This window comes from Symphalangus syndactylus, chromosome 15 (assembly GCF_028878055.3).
Source record: "Symphalangus syndactylus isolate Jambi chromosome 15, NHGRI_mSymSyn1-v2.1_pri, whole genome shotgun sequence".
Classification (NCBI taxonomy): domain Eukaryota; kingdom Metazoa; phylum Chordata; class Mammalia; order Primates; family Hylobatidae; genus Symphalangus; species Symphalangus syndactylus.
The window spans coordinates 22441649-22461842 of NC_072437.2; the positions used below are offsets into that span (position 1 = coordinate 22441649).

General features: G+C 43.4%; 1 protein-coding gene across 7 annotated transcripts in view; it reads right to left on the minus strand.

Annotated features, from left to right (window-relative positions):
• Positions 1-20194, minus strand: part of FARP1 (FERM, ARH/RhoGEF and pleckstrin domain protein 1) — a 317789-nt gene that overhangs the window by 93106 nt on the left and 204489 nt on the right. For all 7 annotated transcript variants that reach the window (XM_063618950.1, XM_063618951.1, XM_063618948.1 and 4 more), the window contains exon 3: positions 15981-16085. In XM_063618950.1, the coding sequence (XP_063475020.1) occupies positions 15981-16085 (105 nt within the window). The remainder of the gene's footprint in view (positions 1-15980; positions 16086-20194) is intronic.

Consider the following 20194-nt stretch of genomic DNA (forward strand, 5'->3'; position numbering starts at 1 on the left):
TAACAAGTCTTAAAAGCCAAATCCAAAAGGATCAAATCGCTTCCAAATAACTATATCCCAGAACAAATTCAACAAAACTTACAGTAATACAAAAGTATGCAGCGTATCTGACATCCAATTTTTAAAAATCAGGTATAAGAAGCAGGAAAATGTGACCCACAAGGAAACAACAAAAATCAATAAAAACTAACCTAGAACTCACACGAATGACAGACTCCACAGAGAAGGACATGAAAATAATTATTCTAACTATATTCCATATGTTTGAAAAGTTGAGATATGGAAGACATAAAAAAGATCCAAGCTAAACTTCTACAGTGAAGATATGTACTGTGATATATAAAATCTATACTGGGAGATATAAAACGTTATGCTCTCTGGAAGACTGTAACAGCAGATCAGTATTGCAGAAGAAAATATTAGTAAACTTGAAGACCTAACAATAGAAATAACCCAAAATGAAACACACACAAAATTAAAAGAGCAACAAAACTGTACAACACTTTAAGCAGCCTAATGTACAGTAAGTCCTCACTTACCATTGTCAATACGTTCTCAGAAAACTGCTACTATAAGCAAAAGCAAGTATAACAACAAAGGATATAAAATGAAATCATCAAAAAATTTCAATTGAAAGGAAGGCAGATAAAAGGAACAAAAGATGATGGCTAGACAAAAAGAAAACAAACAGCAAGGTGTCCAATTTAAACTGTACCGATCATCACATTAAATGTAAATGGTCTAACCCCTCCACCCCCCATTAAAAGGCAAGGATTGTTAGTCTGGATTAAAAAAGAAAAAAGCAAGTATATGCTGCCTACAAAAATACACTGCTAATGTAAAGACACAAATAAGTTAAACAAAAAAGGGTGAAAGTATACCATACTAAAAAATAATAATTTAAAAACTGAAGTGGCTATATTAGTGTTGGACAATGCAGATGTCAGAATAAAGAATATTGCTGGGGATTTTAAAAAGGGTAATTTCTTGGCCGGGCTCAGTGGCTCATGCCTAATCCCAGCACTTTGGGAGGCTGAGGCAGGTGGATTACCTGAGGTCAGGTGTTCGAGACCAGCCTGGCCAACATGATGAAACTCTGTCTCTACTAAAAATACAAAAATTAGCTGGGCGTGGTGGTGGACACCTGTATAGTCCCAGTTACTCGGGAGGCTGAGGCAGGAGAATTGCTGGAACCCAGAAGGCAGAGGCTGCAGTGAGCTGAGATTGTGCCACTACACTCCAGCCTGGGCAACAGAGTGAGACTGTCTCAAAAATAAATAAATAAATAAATAAATAAATAAATAAAATTTTAAAAGGGTAATTTCTTAATGATAATGGAGTCACTTAGTCAAGAGCACAAAACAATCTTAAATACTTATATGCTTAATAACAATTTTAAAATACATGATGAGGAGGAAACTGATGAGACTGCAAGGAGAAACAGTCATGCACCGCGTAATGACATTTCAGTCAAGAACAGGAGCATAATACATCAGTGGTATATATTACAATCCCGTATTTTTACTGTACCTATTTTAGTTTAGAAACACAAATACTTGCCATTATAATTGCCTACTGTATTCAGTACAGTAATATGCTATAGAGACAACCATATAGCCTAGGTGTGCAGTAGACTACACCACCTGTTTGTGTAAGTACACTCTGTGATGTTCGCACAATGAAAATTGCCTAAAAACACATTTCTCAGAACATATAGCCATCGTTAAGTGACGCATGACTGTAGACAAATCAACAGTTATAATTACAGAGATGTTTAATATTTCTTTCTCAATATTAGTATGTAGGCAGAAAATAAATAATAGATTTGAACAACAGTATCAACCAACATAACCTCACTGACATATATTGAAAATTCTACCCAACACAGAACACACAGTCTTTTCCAAGTGCATGTAAAACACTTGCCAACATATTCTGGACCATAAAACAACTATCAGTAAATTACTTTAAAAGCTTCATGTCATATGCACTACAATTTCTGACCACTATGGAATTCAATTATAAAGCAACAATTGAAGAATTTGTGAAAAATCTCCCATAGATTTGGAAACGAAATACCATACTTTTAAATAAAGAAGAAACCAAGGGGAAATGAGGAAGTACTAAAAATGAAAACACAATTTGTGGATGCCACAAAGAAATCAACCTTTGTGGGATGCCACAAAAAAAAAAAAACCCTATTAATTTAAAAAATAATCTATTACTATTTAAACATATGTAATCTAGGAAATTAGAAAATTCAAATAAGCAAAATTTTTAAAAATATGTTTTTCACCATTAGGAGATCATCATTAACACTTTAGGGAAGTGGTTCTCAAAGTTGAGCATGTATTAAAATTGCCCTAAGTAAGGGCTTGTTGAAACATACACCACTGGGCCCTGTTCCCAGAGTTCCTAATCTGGGATGCAGCCTGAGAATGTGCATTCCTAGCCAGTTCTCAGGTGATACGGATGCTGCTTGTTGGTCCGGGGACCATGCTTTAAGAACCACTGCCTTAGTACATATATTTCCAGATCTCTCATTATATATGACGTGTATGAATATAAACATTCATATACTTTTTAAAAACCAAAATGAGATTTTTTATTTTTTTGAGACAGGGTCTTATTCTGTCACCCAGGCTGGAGTACAGTGGCGCGATCTCGGCTCAATGAAACCTCTACCTTCTGGGTTCAAGTGATCCTCTTGCCTCAGCCCCCTCAAGTAGCTGGGACTACAGGTGCGAGCCACCATGCCTGGCTAATTTTTGTATTTTTTGTAGAGGGGTTTCACCATGTTTCTCAGGCTGGTCTTACACTCCTGAGCTCAAGTGATCCACACGCCTCAGCCACCCAAAGTGTTAGGATTACAAGCCTCAGACATCTTGCCTGGTCACCAAAATAAAATTTTAAAATTTTTTTCATATTTTATATAACCCCATCTGTGCAAAATATTACCAATTAAATATGTAATATAAAAACATGATTAATGAGATATTTTGCTTTGCTACTCTTTGAAATTCCACGTCTATTTCATACTTAGATTACATTTCAACTTGCACTAGCTATGTTTCAAGTGCTCATTACCTAAAGCTTAAGAACTTTGGATAAATGAAAATATAATTTTGTCTGAGACTTCTTTCCCTCTACATAATGTAGTATACCAGAGTCTGTTTATCCATTCTTCTCTTGATGGCACATGTGCGATTTCCAGTTTGGGGTTATGAATAAAACTGCAAAGAATATTCTTATTTTTATGGACATAACCTTTCATTTCTCTTACGTAAATACTTAGGAGTAGAACTGCTGTGTCAAAAAAATTAGGGTATATTTAGTTTAATAAGAATCCTACCAGACTCTTTTCAAAATTGTTTTATCAGCTACTTTTTTTTTCTTTTTTGAGACTGAGTCTCGCTCTGTCGCCCAGGCTGGAGTGCAGTGGCGCAATCCCGGCTCACTGCAAGCTCCGCCTCCCGGGTTCACGCCATTCTCCTGCCTCAGCCTCTCCGAGTAGCTGGGATTACAGGCGCCCGCCACCACGCCCGGCTAATTTTTTTGTATTTTTAGTAGAGACGGGGTTTCACCATGGTCTCGATCTCCTGACCTCGTTATCCGCCCGCCTCGGCCTCCCAAAGTGCTGGGATTACAAGCGTGAGCCACCGTGCCCGGCCAACTACTTCTTTTTTCAAAGATTTTTACCTCTCCATTTTGTAAACTTTCCTCTCATCAAATACTCAGGCAATATTCAAATTCCTCCAATTAACTAAAGAATATCCTTATTGATGATCTGTCAAAACTAATGTCCAAACCAGGACCATGTTTCATATCTGGTTATGTCATCTAAGTCTCTTTTAATCTATCCTACTACCCCCCTCCCCCCAACCTTCCCTTTTTGACAACACTAATCTAGTGAAGGAATCTGTGTTTAATAAGATTTGAACTGAAAATCGTAGAATATGGTTTTACGTATTTACAAAAAAAAAGCTTTAAATGAAAAAGAAATTAACGACAGATCTGTAAACCAAACTACAAAATCAAATGTAGTACAGGCTATCCCTGTGCACTTGTGTACTGAACTCATTAAGTAGGATTTGGTATTAGAGATAAATGTAAAGGGAAGTTTTGGAATCAAACCAAGACAATATTACAATGCAATGTGTGGGGTTTCAGGGAGCCTTGACGTGGAGGGAAGCTTTAATATCTGCAATCTTTACTTCTTAAACAGGATTCAGCAGACCTCAGGCATGGCCCTTGTAAAACATCAATTACTCAGTTTAAACTATTTTAAAATCATTTGTTTAATTTTCATTAGCTTCGAATGACTCATTTCAAAAGATTTCACATGGGTATTATGGTTAATTGAACTTTTAAAAATTGTGGTAAGAAGAGTTAACATGAGATCTACCCTCTCAAAATTTTAAGCATGCAACATAGTGTTAACTATAGACAAAATGCTATACAACCCTTTAAACTATCATTTGCTTATTCTGCTGTATACCTTTTTCCTTTTCAACCTTTAAAAAATATTTAATATTAAAATAAACAGATGCTTAAAACTGCACAAAGCAGGCCGGACGTGGTGGCTCATGCCTATAATCCCAGCACTTTGGGAGGCTGAGGCAGGTGGATCACCTGAGGTCAGGAGTTCGGGACCAGCCTGACCAACATGGAGAAACTCCATCTCTACTAAAAATACAAAATTAGCTGGGCATGGTGGTGCATGCCTGTAATCCTAGCTACTTGGGAGGCTGAGGCAGGAGGATCACTTGAACCCGGGAGGTGGAGGTTGCAGTGAGCCAAGATTGCGCCACTGCACTCCAGCCTGGGTAACAAGAGTGAAACTCTGTCTCAAAAAGTAATAATAATAATAATACTGCACAAAGCAAATGTATAGCTTAGTTAATTATTAGATGGTAAACACTCTTGTATCCATCAACCAAGTCAAGAAATCGAACTCTGCTGGTCAACTCCTTCCAAACTCAACTCCCGCCCTCTACAGGTAACCACTATGCAGAGTTTCATAGTAACTGCATAAGTCTGTAATGTGTTATTTCGCCACATGGTGCATCTTTATACACCAGAGTTTAGTCTTAAGACTAAACCACTGTAGTCTTGAGACTCATGAGTGGTTTAGCACCATCCCCTTGGGTAATAAGTACGTTTTCACTCAGAGTTCATGGGCGATCTGGTTAAAAGTGTGTGGTGCCCCCACCCCCAAACTGCTTAGTCTTTTAGTCTTAAGACTAAACTCTAGTGTATAAAGATGCATCATGTGGTGAAATAAAACATTACAAACATATGCAGTTACTCTGAAACTCTGCACAGAGGTTACTTGTAGAGGGCAGGAGTTTATATTGTTTATAGCTTCCTCTTCCATCTCTTTCTTTTCCTCACTTGTTGACTTGGAGGGTTTCCTGGAGTTTGGATTTTGCTGACTGCACGCTCACAGTACTATTCAACATGATCATCTTCTCTGTAGTTTCTGCAATTTGGCAGCTAGATCCACCTGGATCCTTTGGTAAGGCCAAACGTGGTGTCTCAGGAAGAACACATTGAAGTCTCTGTTTTTTAAATATCATTACAACCTTGATACATTTTTGTTACTCATTTTTATGTGAAAATTGTTTCCTAACCTATTTAGAAGTAGTCATGGTTTAGAGTAGCTTTTCAAAGCTCCCACAGCTTCCTCATCTATTGTTTCTGTACAGTGTTGAAGGATGTGGAAGTGTGCTTTCTCCAGTTCCCTGGCTCGATTTCCCTCCTTCTCTGTCATTTATCTCTGTTGTCCCAACTCAGTTCCATCTGGGCTCCCTTCTCAGTATTCTCTCTTGAGTGGTGGCCTGTCTCAAGGGGCAGCTACTGGTCACTGGAGCACAACTGCTCCAGCCCTGTTAGGCCTTACCCATTCCAGCTGCTCTTCTCAAACCACTCCCCTGTGACTTCCAGTGGCAATTTGAGGATTCTCTTCTCCCACCCATCAGATGCCCTATTGTTTCCTCATTTCTTCCTAAACAGACACCCACGGCGTGCAGGCCTTGGCACTAGCTGATGTTCTGTCTCCAGCTGCTTGTTCTTTGGGATCTAGGACTTACTCTGGCATCTAGTTTTGCCACAGATGTTGTCCATGGGTTTTTGATTTTGCTAAGTAGCTGTCTTAATGTATGGCCTTGGGTTTGAGAAGATCTAAAAACTATGCGTCCACCACCACCACCATCTTCTTAGAACTGTATATCCATTTTGAAACATATTAATATTTCCATGTATTTTTTCTTTAACCACTGATATGGTTTGGGTATTTGTCCCCTCCAAATCTTGTTGAAATGTGATTCCCAGTGCTGGGGGTGGGGCCTGGTAGGAGGCGACTGGTTCATGAGGGCAGGTCCCTCATGAGTGGTTTAGCACCAGCCCCTTGGGTAATAAGTATGTTTTCACTCAGAGTTCATGGGCAATCCAGTTGTTGGTGTGTGGTGCCTCCCCACCCCCAATTGCTCCCTCTCTTGCAACATGACATGCCTGTTCCTCCTTCACCTTCTGACATGAGTAAAACCTTCCTGAGGCCTCACCATGCTTATAGAGCCTGCAGAACCATGAGCCAATTAAACCCCTTTTCTTTTTTTTCTTTTCTTTTTTTTTTTTTTTAGATGGAGTCTTGCTCTGTCGCCCAGGCTGGAGAGCAGTGGCGGGATCTCAGCTCACTGCAAGCTCTGCCTCCTGGGTTCAGGCCATTCTCCTGCCTCAGCCTCCAGAGTAGCTGGGACTACAGGCGCCCACCACCACGCCCAGGTAATTTTTTGTATTTTTGGGGTTTCACCCTGTTAGCCAGGATGGTCTTGATCTCCTGACCTCATGACTGGCCCACAGTACTGGGATTACAGGCATGAGCCACCGTGCCCGGCCAAACCTCTTTTCTTTATAAATTACCCAGCCTCAGGTATGTCTTTATAGCAACACGAATGGCCTAACACAAGCACATTTCTTATTCAGGTATGATACGGCCAACAGCTCAGCAGGCTACTGCCATTCAGAAGAGGGTTTATTATTCACAGTTCCCAGGAGGAGGGGGTCCACCACTCCACAAGGAAGTACCAGGGCTGGGCTGGAGGCAGAGGGAGAGGGGGAGGGGGAGGGGGAACAAGGGGAGGATCGCTTCTGTGGGGAGGCGAGGCTGGGCAGGGTAAGCAGGTTTAGCACTGGCTGATCTGCATCATCTCTGTGGGCTCTGGGGTGTGGCTGGCTCTGGTTGTGGGTACCTGGCCCTGGAGTGACTCTAAGGCAGGGGACTGTTGACTCCTCCAGTGTGAGAACCAGCAGGAAGGAGGTGGCTGGATAGGGCTCTGGATTGGCTAATTGGCAAATACAAGGTACACTCACAGGAAGCCATTTGCCATCTCTAAGAATTGGCTAGCCTGGGGAGGGGAAGTAGCTCCCCAGTCAACAAGGCCTCAGGTGTCAAAGAGTACAGAAAATTAAAAAGTACAGGCCGGGCGCAGTGGCTCACGCTTGTAATCCCAGCACTTTGGGAGGCCGAGGCGGGCGGATCACGAGGTCAGGAGATTGAGACCACGGTGAAACCCCGTCTCTACCAAAAATACAAAAAATTAGCCGGGCATGGTGGCGCGCGCCTGTAGTCCCAGCTACTCGGAGAGGCTGAGGCAGGAGAATGGCGTGAACCCGGGAGGCGGAGCTTGCAGTGAGCCGAGATTGCGCCACTGCACTCCAGCCTGGGTGACAGAGCGAGACTCCGTCTCAAAAAAAAAAAAAAAAAGAAAAAAAAGAAAATTAAAAGTACAGAGGAAAAAGATCAGGGGTTGCCAGGGGCTCACGAGGAGAGTGGGATGAACTGGAGGAGCACAGGGAAGGATTAGGGTGGTAACACAACTGTGTGTAATACTGTTGTGGTAGATGCAAGTCCGGATACATGTGTCAAAACCCACAGAATGTTCAACAGCAAGAGTGAAGCCTAATGTCAAGTTTGGACTGCAGTGAATGAATGATAATGGATTGACACTGGCCCATCAGCGGACACACATGCCACACTAAGACACGGTGGCAGTAACGGGGGACACTGTATGTATGGACAGAGCAGGAGCAATATATAGGAACCTTTGTACTTTTGGCTCAATTTTGTTGTCAACTTAAATCTGCAATACAAATATTAAATCTATTAATTAAACAAGCAAAAACCCCCAAAGCCCCCAAATCAGTTATTTTCCTTCCCACCTGAGAGCTGGAGCATCCCCCATAGCTGTATTTTCCAAGGGACCTGTCATCCCAGACTCTCTGCTCGAGGGGAGCTTTGCCTCCCCTGGGGACCTGCCTGTCAACACAGTCACCATCAGATGGTGCTGCCCCGTGAGGTGACCGAGCCGCTGTACAGCCTCTCACCTCTGCTGGCTTCCCACACCTGCAGGCTGTCCTCAATCCTGTGACATTCTTCATCCTTTACACTTCCCATGTTCCTTAAAAAGCTCTTCCTCACCTCAGAGGTCCTCAGACCCCTAGGAAGAAGCGAGGGCAGATGCTGCGGCTAAGCACAGATGAAGGAGGTGTGTCTGACTCCAGCGGGTTCTAGAAACCTCCAGCAAGGGATGCCTGTCATCCCCGGGAGCTGCAGTTTCCATGACCTCCTGCCCCTCAAAAGCAGGCCCACTATTGACAAAGCTTTTCTCCTAGCATGGAGGACAGAAAATGAATGACAAGGTGCCAATCCTCTTCCTGGAGCTTCACCAGTATTTATTTATAAGAAACCAGAATTCTTTTTATCAGGCCAGTGAGCATTGTCTTTTTTTTTTTTTTTTTTTTTTTTTTTGAGATGGAGTCTTGCTCTGTTGCCAAGCTTGAGTGCAGTGGTGCGATCTCGGCTCACTGCATCCTCCGCCTCCTGGGTTCAAGTGATTCTCCTGCCACAGCCTCCCAAGTAACTGCGAATATAGACGCGTGCCACCAAACCGGCTAATTTTTGTATTTTTAGTAGAGACGGGGTTTCGCCATGTTGGCCAGGCTGGTGTCAATCTCCTGACCTCAAGTGATCTGCCTGCCTCGGCCTCGCAAAGTGCTGGGATTACAGGCATGAGCCACCCGCCCAGCCACAATGTCATTTTAATAAAACAGTGGTGGGCTGGCTTCACTGGTTTTTGAGTTAAGACTGCAAAAATGAAATACAACAGATATCTAAGTGCCTACTATGTGCCACGAGACCTGCTGGGCTCATCACTGTAAAGTATCTGATTAGCCCTCATAATAACCTTGTAAAATGGTCATTTATTCCTCTCATTTCTCAGATGAAGTACAAAATCAAGGAAGTTAAGAATCGACCTAACAGCTAAATGACAAAGCGAATGTTTAAACAGATTTACAAGCCACAATGCAGAGCTTTTCCAGCTAGCCTCAGTAGGCCAATGAGATAAATCTTCTGTATACAACTATCTCTGCTGTTACGGTTTGTGCAGCTCTTTCTGACAGGAGATCCGAGGACAGGCAGCCACATGCAACATAGAGAACATGAGCTTTGGCTAAGAGAGGCTCTGTATGGATCCCGGTTACATACTTCATTGTTAAGGATTGGGTACATTACTTCTCTGGATTTGCTCGTTGTAAAATTTAGGTGATAAAATATCTACCACAGAGATTGGCAAACTACAGCACATGGGCCAAATCCGGCCAGCCTACTGCCTGTTCTGGCACAGGTCCGAAGCAGAGATTGACTTTTACATTTTTCAGTGGTTAAAAAAAAATCCAAAGAACCACATTTCGTGATATGTGAAAACTATATGAAAGCCAAATCTCTGTGCCCATAAATAAAGTTGTATTGGAACACAGCCAGGTCCATTCATTTCACATCGTCTACGGATGCTTTTGCTCTGTGAAGACACAGTTGAGTGTAACAAAGGCTCTCACCAGGCCTGAACTTCAGCCAGGCTCCTCTTCTCCATGAGGCCTCAGCCTCAGGCTTCCGTGTCCAGTTTTAGCAAGAATGCTGCGAAGTCCGTTTCGAGGGAGTCCCCTGGCTAGTTCCCGGAGCTCGCCTCCGTGGCAATCTAATGGCTTTCTGGCCCTTTCCTAGCCTTCAGACTTTATGTACCAATTAGCAGCCGTATTAAGCACAGGGTCTTGATTCCCATGATCAATAGTGTTTCTGCCATGGAAAGCTCCATCTATACTTTTAAACAGCTGATTAAAACACTGTTCTGTTGTGGAGTGATCCTTTAGGGACAGTGCTGGACAAGAGCAAGAGCAGGACAAGAGCCAAGGGCAAGAGCAGGCCAAGCTTGCGTGTCAGCACTGCAGTCAACTCTTTTAATTGACAAGCCTTGGGACAAGCCTTAATTAGAACATTAATTATGTTCTAATTAAGCGTAGAACATAATTATTTCATAATGATCACTAGTTTATTTACAATCTTGAGAAACACATCTTAGACAATGAAAAACACTTATTTTCCCCTTAAACTCCTTCACATCCTTACTATGAATAAGGCTCTGACTTGGGTATTTATAAGACAGAAATGATGAGAAGAAAGACAGAAGGCTGGGCAGAAATTCAAGCTGCCTAAATTCAACAACTTATTGCCTAGAGACAAGGATTCACAACCTGACATGCCAGGTGCTTTGGGGAAACTAGTTTCCCACGCATCACACACAGAGAAATGGGGTGAACCCAGTTGTTACAGCCCTATGATTGGGCATTTTGAAACCAACTATGCTTTTTCTCAGGTTGGAAGATGGGTGCACAGTCTCCCAAATGAAGACTGGCAGAGATGATAGTCACAATGGTGGTATTAAAAAATAATAGTGATGGCACACCCACATTCATTGCAGCATGGCTCACAATGGCCAAGAGGTGACGGCAATCTAAGGGTCCACCCATGGAGGAATGGATACTGGAGACGTGGGGAATACACACAATGGAAATGGTATTTGACCTTAAAACCGAGGGAAATCTTGTTGTATGTCACTGCACAGATGAACCTCGAGGACATGATGCTGAGTGAGATAAGCCAGTCACGAAAAGACTAAGACCACACGATTCCACTTACTTGACGAGGTGTCTAAAGTAGTTAGACTCAGTAACAGAAAGTAGAACAGGGGCTGGGGAAGGGGAACTGGGGAGCTGTTCAATGGGTGTAGAGTTTCCACTTCACAAGATAAAAAAATTCTAGAGATCTGCCCTACGACAAAGTACATGTAGTTAACACTTCTGAACTACACACTTACAAATGGTTACGATGATATATTTTGTGTTGTTTTTGACCACAATTTAAAAAATAGTAACAATGAAGATGACGATGGTAACAAGTTTCCATAAATAATGCTTTTGGAACACTTTAATGGATCCCAGACACTGGGCTGCATGCTAAGAGACATTGTCAAGCAACTGTGTCTGGGCCGGAGGGGAAAATCCAGCTGGTGCTTACTATTCTCACAAAGTGAAGTGAGATGCTCTTCCTCAGTTCATACAAGCAAGACTGGCCTGTGGCACTTCCAAAATAGATTCTGTCTGATGACCTTTTGGTCATCATTTCTGCTACTGTGTGCTTTCATTGCATTTTGGAACTTCCATTGCATTTGGATCTATAACTATTATTGAAGTTATCGATGTCACACGTTCTAAGGCAGAGCTCACTGGATTTTTACAAACTGACTGTATCCACGGAACCAGCATCCAGATCAGGAGAGAGAACACAGCCAAGACCCTGGCAGCAATCCCTATAATTCCTCCAGTCATTTATGGCATCCCTTCGATTATCACAGATCGATTCTGTCAAAAGAACTTTTTTTTTGAGATGGCGTCTCACTCTGTCACCCAAACTGGAGCGCAGTGGAATGATCTCAGCTCACTGCAACCTCCGCCTCCTGGGTTCAGGCGATTCTCCTGCCTCAGCTTCCTGAGTCACTGGGACTACAGGTGTGCACCACCACACCCAGCTAGTTTCTGTATTTTTAGTAGAGACGAGGTTTCGCTATGTTGGCCAGGCTGGTATCAAACTCCTGACCGTAAGTGATCCTCCTGCTTTAGCCTCCCAAAGTGCTGGGATTACAGGCATGAGCCACCACGCCCAGCCTCAAAAGAACTTTTAAAAATTGAGGCGGGTAGATCACCTGAGGTCAGGAGTTCGAGACCATGGTGAAACCCTATCTCTACTAAAAATACAAAAATTAGCTTGGTATGGTGGTGGGCACCTGTAATCCCAGCTACTCGGGAGAGGCTGAGGCAGGAGAACTGCTTGAACCCAGAAGGCAGAGGTTGCAGTCAGCCAAACTTGCACCACTGCACTCCAGCCTGGGCAACAGAGCAAGACACTGTCTCAAAAAAAAAAAAAAAAAAAAAAAATATATATATATATATATATATATATATATATATATATATGCAATTAGCTCAGGCTGGAATTCTGTAATTAACAGAGAGTCAAGTCAGTTTAGTGATATGGTCAGAACAAGATGATGACTGAGGGCAGGGCACTTCTACAGATCCTAGCTTCAATCCTGTTTCTTTGCTGTGTGCCTTTGGGAGAATGACTTAACCTCTTTAAGGCTTAACTTCCTTGTCAGAAAAAGGGGCTATAATGCACCGTTGCAGGAATAAATGAAACACTGTATGTGAACCCAGCATGGTGCCTGGCAGTTACCTCTCTCTAGAGTATGTGTTGCCCGACTACGGCTTCCTGTTATATGAAGTTCTGCTGGAACAAACACATGTATTCATTCACATATTATCTATGGCTGCTTTTGCATGATAAGGGGAGATTCAAATAGTTGCAGCAGAGATTGCATGGCCTGTAAGGCCTACAGTACTATCTGGCCCTTTACAAAGAAGGTGTGATCCCTGCTGTAGAATGTGGGTCATGCGTGCTGCTGCACCCATAGGGACTAGAACACTCCACACATAGGAAGTACTCATGCGACGGCTTTTGTGTGACATGTGACAAATAAACACTTACTTCTTTAAGTCATCAACGGTGGGTTTTATTTTGCAGTTGAATACATTCCTAAACAACAGCGTAAGAATGGAGTGAAATAATAAAAATCAAGCCTGGTAACAACTTGAAAGAAGTCAGCCCTGCCCAGTACCTAGAAAGAACAATAGGCTTACAAATTCTAGCAAAAGAGAAGCACCTATGGTTAATGGAAGAGACGCTGAACTTGGAGTCAGAAGAACACAGAATCTTAGCTGTGCCATTAGCTAATTGGTAGATTCAGACATGGGGAAATTCTTAGAATCTTAGCGCCCTCAGCTGTGATGCCCAAACACTGCTGCCGATTTCTGGTTTAGACAAACAGCTCCTGCAGGAGTGGAACTGGACAATACTAGAGTCAGGAAAGCCATCAGGAGCTTAAAGGAATTCAGGCAGGCACAGAACCGGGTTGTTAGAAATAATGAGATAACAGTATCTTCAGGTGTTTTGAGAATCATTATTTTACCATGAAATAAGAGCATAAAACAATATTCCACAAAACTTGCTACACTCTAATTGTTTCCTGGACTCTCTTAAGAAGCTGTGTGTGCCTAGTGAATGGAAACCGTAACTACTTCTTGCTAGCTGTCACTTTACCTCACCTTTCATGTGAAGTCTGATGCCAGACACAGTGTAGGCACAAAATAATTGTTAGCTGAATAGGAGAAGGCAGAATGAGATTTGGCAGGTCTGTGGTCATATGCCACACTGCAAATAGGGCTGGGAGTCAGGGAATCTTGGATTTGAAGTACAAACTAGAAAACGACAGAGTGTTTGGAGGTGGGAATAAATTGAGAAAATACAACTTCCTCTCATTTTTAGGCCTGTGACAGATCCGCTCATTCGCCACCTGCTCTGCTCGGAGCCAGGCTAGATCTGCACTGCCTCTGACGGCTCTTCCCTTAGACGCTGCCGTCCCACCTGTGACCACCTTCTCTTCACAGTGAATGTTCTCATCCCATTTCAGAGCTTCGACATTCATAATAATCACAAGATTCTTGAATCCAAATTTCCACCCAGATCTCTTTCCTGTGCTCCAGGAAATACACCTTCTGGCACTGCCTGCTGGACGTCTCCACTGAATGCCACTGATGCTCCTGCCTCCTCAAGCTGGAATGGGACTCATCTTCACCCCTGGGCATGGTCTTCCCCAGGGACAGGCACTACTGTCCACCCAGATGGCAAAGCTGGAAAAATGAGCCACTCCAAGCCCTCTCCTCCACAAGGGTTCATTCAATCACATCCTCTCCTACTGCCCCCAGCCCCAACCTCTGGAATCCATCCAGCTCCTGCCAGCCCCTCAACTCTCCCTGAGTTCTAGCCAGCACCATCTCCAACCAGACTCATCGCTAGATCCTAATGGCTTTCTTGACTCCAGTCTGGTCCTATTCCAATCTGCCTACAGTTCTCTTTCTAAACCAGAAATCAGATCATATCACACTCTCTTTTAAATGCATTAACAGCTTCTCAAACACATTAGTTTGGGTATACAACTGTGAGGGCCGATACAAAGCCCTTAGCCACATGTGATGACTGAGCACTTGAAACATGGCTTAGTCTAAACCCAGAGGTGCTGAGGTGTCAAATACACACCGGATTTGAAGACTTCGCAGACAAAACAGACAGCATGAAAATATCTCATTCACAATTATTTAGACTGTGTGTTCAAATGATAATGTTTCTGGATATAGGAGGTTAAATAACATATATTTTTAACATGAATTTCACCTGGTTGTTTGACCTTTTTAACATAATGCTAGAAAAGTTAAAATTGCATATGTGGCTTATTTCTCCTGCCTGCAATGGCATAGAAAGTCCTTCACCATACAGCTCCCTGCTGAGCTTCCAAACTTCCTTCTCTCACTGCATCTACCACTGCCCTTCTCCTATCCCCCTCCCCTCTGGCCTTCTCTGCAGGCTCCTGAATAACTCACTTGCTTTCTGGTTTTTGTACGTGGGGTGCCTCATCTCTCTGGTACATTCTTTCTATTAGATCAAGTCCTACTGGTCTCCCGGGCTGCAGGTTTGCAGAAGGATCTCCTGAACTCAAATGGTGCCTGTTGCCCCCACTGCCCAACACCACTGCTCTCAGGGAAGCACCTGTCACGCATCCTATATTTGCAGGGCTCCCTACCTGGATGATAAATTCCCTGTGTCTCATTCACTACTCAACCTACTGTGCAGGGACTAGTAGAAGTTCCAGGAACTCAGTATGCATAGAATCAAAGAATAAAAACATAGCCAATGAACTTAAAGCCCCAAAAGTTGCCTAATAAAAGGTAGATTCAGATGTAGGCTTAAGCAAGCGCCATCAACCCAAAGAGATAAAAATACCAGGAAGCTATGCTCTACATTTTGGATTCAATTTGGTGCAACCTTTTTCCAGAACAATCTCACATATTTAACAACCTTAAAATGATTAGACCCATTGATTGGGTAAATCTGCGCCATTAGATTTGAACTACTGAACAGTTAGCTATGAGCACAAACACAAACGTACTCAGTTCACTGGGGCAACATCTATAATAGTAAAAAACTGTAAAGAGTGAAGTATTCCATCATTTACAATGGAAGATGTAAATGAGGCACGTGCCTTTGTTGGAATGGCATGCAGCCATGAAAAAGAAGGAAATGGACTCCATGTGCTGAAAAGGAAAGATTTCCCCCGAGCAGGGAGGGAAAGCAGAGGCACTATACTGTTTCCTCACATTTGTGTATTTCAAAGATATACGTCTGCAGATGCATCTACACACAATTTATCAGAAATATACTCAAGCGTGTGTGTGTTCACAAGGTAACGGCTCCTGGGGGCAGAGGTGGGAGGGAAGTCATCACTGTGTACCCTCTTTGAACTTGCTAATCATATGCAAGTTCATTATAAAACATAATAATGAGGGCTTTCTGGTGTTTTTCCCTCTATTTCTGCAGGACCACAGAAAAGCATCAATTATTTCACCACCCCTGCCCAGCCCCCCACCAAGATGAACAAACAGTAAAATAGTAACATTAAGTTGACATCACCTACCGTGATCTTTTTGTGATCAGGAAACTCAAGGCCAAAATAGTCACCTTCCACGAGGTTGAGGTGGTTGCAAACTGCATCCAGCAGCACCTTCCCAGGAGCTCTTTGCTGCGAGCAGAAACAACAGGGGTTATCCCTGAGGCAGGCACGGATGAAAACAAACCACAGCTCCTTGCTGCAGGAAACCTCTGGATTCCTAAGACTGCGGGTCCTTCACAGCTTGCCACCGCCCACCTCCGTGACACCCTGAACACCAGCCCCATCTACACCTCCATATCCCAGCACCTGCTGTTCCCAAAATTGGATGCAAATCTCTTAGCATTTTCTTCCTACTCCAATCCCAAGCATCACTCCTCCCCCCCTTATTCAATTAATCGACTATTTTTTTAGAGTAGTTTGAGGCTTACAAAAAGTTGAGCAAAAACTTCTTCCCACTACACAGTGTCCCTTGTTATTAACATTGGTGGTAGAGATTTGCTACAGTTGTGGAGCCAATATTGATAACAGCATCATCACTCACACTCCATAGCTCACATAAGGCTCACTCCATGTGCTGTAAAGTTCTATGACAAATGTGTTATGACCTGTCTGCATTACAGTATCATACAGAATAGTTTCACTGCATTATATGAATTTCACCCTAAAAATCCTCTGTGTTCTAGCTATTCCTCCCTCCCTCCCTCCTAATCCCTGGCGACCACCGATCTTACTGTCTCCATAGTTTGCCTCTCCCAGAATGTCATCTAGCTGGACTCATACAGTATGTAGCCTTTGCAGACTGCCTTCTTTCATTCAGTAATATGCATATAAGTTCCTTCTGTGCCTTTTTGGTTTTTTGTTGTTTTTTTTTTGTTTTGTTTTGTTTTGTTTTTGAGACAGAGTTTTGCTCTTGTTGCCCAGGCTGGAGTGCAATGGTGTGATCTCAGCTCTGAGCCCTCACTGTAACCTCCGCCTCCCGGGTTCAACTGATTCTCCTGCCTCAGCCTCCGGAGTAGCTGGGATTACAGGCATGCGCCACCACGCCAAGCTAATTTTATATTTTTAGTAGAGACGGGGTTTCTCCATGTTGGTCAAGCTAGTCTCGAACTCCCGACCTCAGGTGATCCACCTCCCTCAGCCTCCCAAAGTGCTGGGATTACAGGCATGAGCCACCGTGACCCGCCCCCTCTGTGTCTTTTTATGACTTGGTAGCTTATTTATTTATTGAGACAGAGTCTTGCTTTTGTCACCCACGCTGGAGTGCAATGGCGCGATCTTGGCTCACTGCAACCTCCGCCTCCCGGGTTCAACTGATTCTCTTGCCTCAGCCTCTGGAGTAGCTAGGATTACAGGCACCTGCCACCATGCCCAGCTAATTTTTTGTATTTTTAGTAGAGACAGGGTTTCACCATGTTGGCCAGGCTGGTCTCAAACTCCTGACTTCAGGTGATCCACCTGCCTCAGCCTCCCAAAGTGCTGGGATTACAAGTACGAGCCACCGCACCCAGCCAGTTTGTTTATTTTTACTGTGGAATAATATTCCACTGTCTGGATGTAATACAGTTTATTAACCTACTGAAGGACATTTTGGTTGCTTCCAGTTTTGACAATTATGAATACAGGTGTTGTAAATATTTCTGGACAAGTTTTATGTGGACATTGAGTTTTCAACTCGTGACCCCAGGCCTTTTTTGTGACAGTCAAAGCCCTGTCCCTGTGCCTCTCTCCTTGTCCACAAATATGACATGGATTGTTTCCTCCTCTACATTCCTGTAGCACTCTGTGCAGTATCTCATCGAGACTATACCCACATTGAAGGGAAAGGCCATATTTTTTTCATCCCTGTATCCACAATGCCTAGAGACCAACCAATTTTGTTGAATGAACAAATCAATAAAAGTTATCCATTCCACTGTATTATAGATGGTTTAGTACCTATGTGTCTATGTCTCCAATTAGTATCAGGGCACTTGTTCAATTCTGTATTCCTATTGCCTACCACAGCACCTGGCAATCAATCAATGTCTGCTGAAATCAATACTATTCATGCATTTTCTATATACTGGATCTATAGGGAAAGGGATTATATATAAGAACCCATGTTCTACCCTAAAGAGCTTAGAATCATATGCCTTAGTTTCTCTTCACTATGTACATTCCCAGTGACTGACAGTAAAATGGATCAATTCCACCACATAGGTCAAATCTTGGGAGACAAATGCTTTCACGACATTGCCATTCACAGTTACTTATTTTTGTTGTTGTTGCTGTTGTTTGTTTTTGTTTTTTTGAAACGAAGTTTCCCTCTTTCACCCAGGTTAGAGTGCAGTGGCACGATCTTGGCTCACTGCAACCTCCGCCTTCCGGGTTTAAGTGATTCTCCTGCCTCAGCTTCCCAGGTAGCTGGGATTACAGGCACCTGCCACCACGCCCGGCTAATTTTTGTATTTGTAGTAGAGATGGGGTTTCACCATATTGACCAGGCTGGTCTCGAACTCCTGACCTCGTCATCGGCCCGCCTCAGCCTCCCAAAGTGCTGGGAGTGCAGGTGCGAGCTACTGCACCCAGCCCACAGTTACTTGTTTTATACTTCTCACCTCTTCCCTGAGAACAGAGCATTTTAGGAACCAATCAGTAACCTAAGTTACTAAGTGAGTGACAGCAGGAGTCACTCAGTGACAGCAGGAGACTGAGTGACAGCAGGAGTCAAGGCCCGCCAAGTACACGGACGGACACATCCATGAGCCTGTACCAGCATGAAACAGAGGAGCCAAGAAAGATGCTGCTTGATGTTCAACATTACTTTTTTATTTTTAACAGATGCCGCTTTACACCCCCACACTCACCCTCACTGCAATCCAGAAGATACACATTGTCCACAGGTGATCCCAAACTCTCGAAGCTCTAGATCTTAAATGCCTGACAGTGGCAGAATCATGTCACCTGCAGGAATGTCAGGAGTCACATGTGATTGCGTGGAACCCCCATTCTTCCCTGCCAAGCTCTCCTCTTCTCCAGGCACGCTTATCCAGAGGAAATGGGTCAGGAGAGCAGAGTGGAACACTGGTCACCAATCTTATCTTCCACCACTTTGCTATAGCAATGTGCCCTGTTTCCGACACACAGGGTCAGACAAGCATTTCCCAGGTTAATGTAGGGAGCGATATGCTGCTCCATTCCAGTCCCTAATCTTGGGTTTGAGTCCCCACACCAGCTGCCAAGAGCTGCATGGTTAACTTATGCACAGCAACTTATTCGGGGTCTACCTCTCACTCCAATAAAATCTGCAGACATTAATAAGAACATTATAGGCCGGGCGCAGATCACGCTTGTAATCCCAGCACTTTGGGAGGCCAAGGCGGGTGGATGATTTGAGGTCAGGAGTTTCGAGACCAGCCTGGCCAACATGGTAAAACCCCATCTCTACTAAAAATACAAAAATTACCCAGGTGTGGTGGTGGGCGCCTGTAATCCCAGCTACTCAGGAGGCTGAGGCAGGAGAATTGCTTGAACCTGGGAGGCAGAGGTTGCAGTGAGCCGAGATCACACCACTGCACTCCAGCCTGGAAAAAAAGAACATTATAAAAATGGACCAAAGGATAAGAACTTGTGAAAGAATTCCCATACTGTGAGATTTCCTTTTAAAGGAAGAACACATTCCAGTTTCAGAACCTTCTTTCTCATAACTCTTAATATTTCCTATTTGTGATGAAAATAAACCACCAATTATCTGACCAGCTGGCAAGCACTCATGTTTCCCAAAGAATTCTGGGAACTAAGGGAATTTGATAACTTCATCTAGATTTACAGAGTCTGGGAAATGAGACCTAACAATTCAACACTAGAAATCTCAAAAAGTTAAAAAAAAAAAAAACTAATACACAATGTAATTTTTTTTTTTTTTTTTTTTTTTTTTTTTGAGATGGAGTCTCACTCTGTCACCCAGGCTGGAGTGCAGTGGCGCCATCTTGGCTCACTGCAAGCTCCGCCTCCCAGGTTCACACCATTCTCCTGCCTCAGCCTCCCGAGTAGCTGGGACTACAGGCACCTGCCACCATGCCCGGCTAATTTTTTGTATTTTTAGTAGAGACGGGGTTTCACCTTGTTAGCCAGGATGGTCTCGATCTCCTGACCTCATGATCCGCCAGCCTCGGCCTCCCAAAGTGCTGAGATTACTGGCGTGAGCCACCGAGCCCGGCTATAATGGATGTCTTTATGGACGTGGTGTTTTAGAAGTG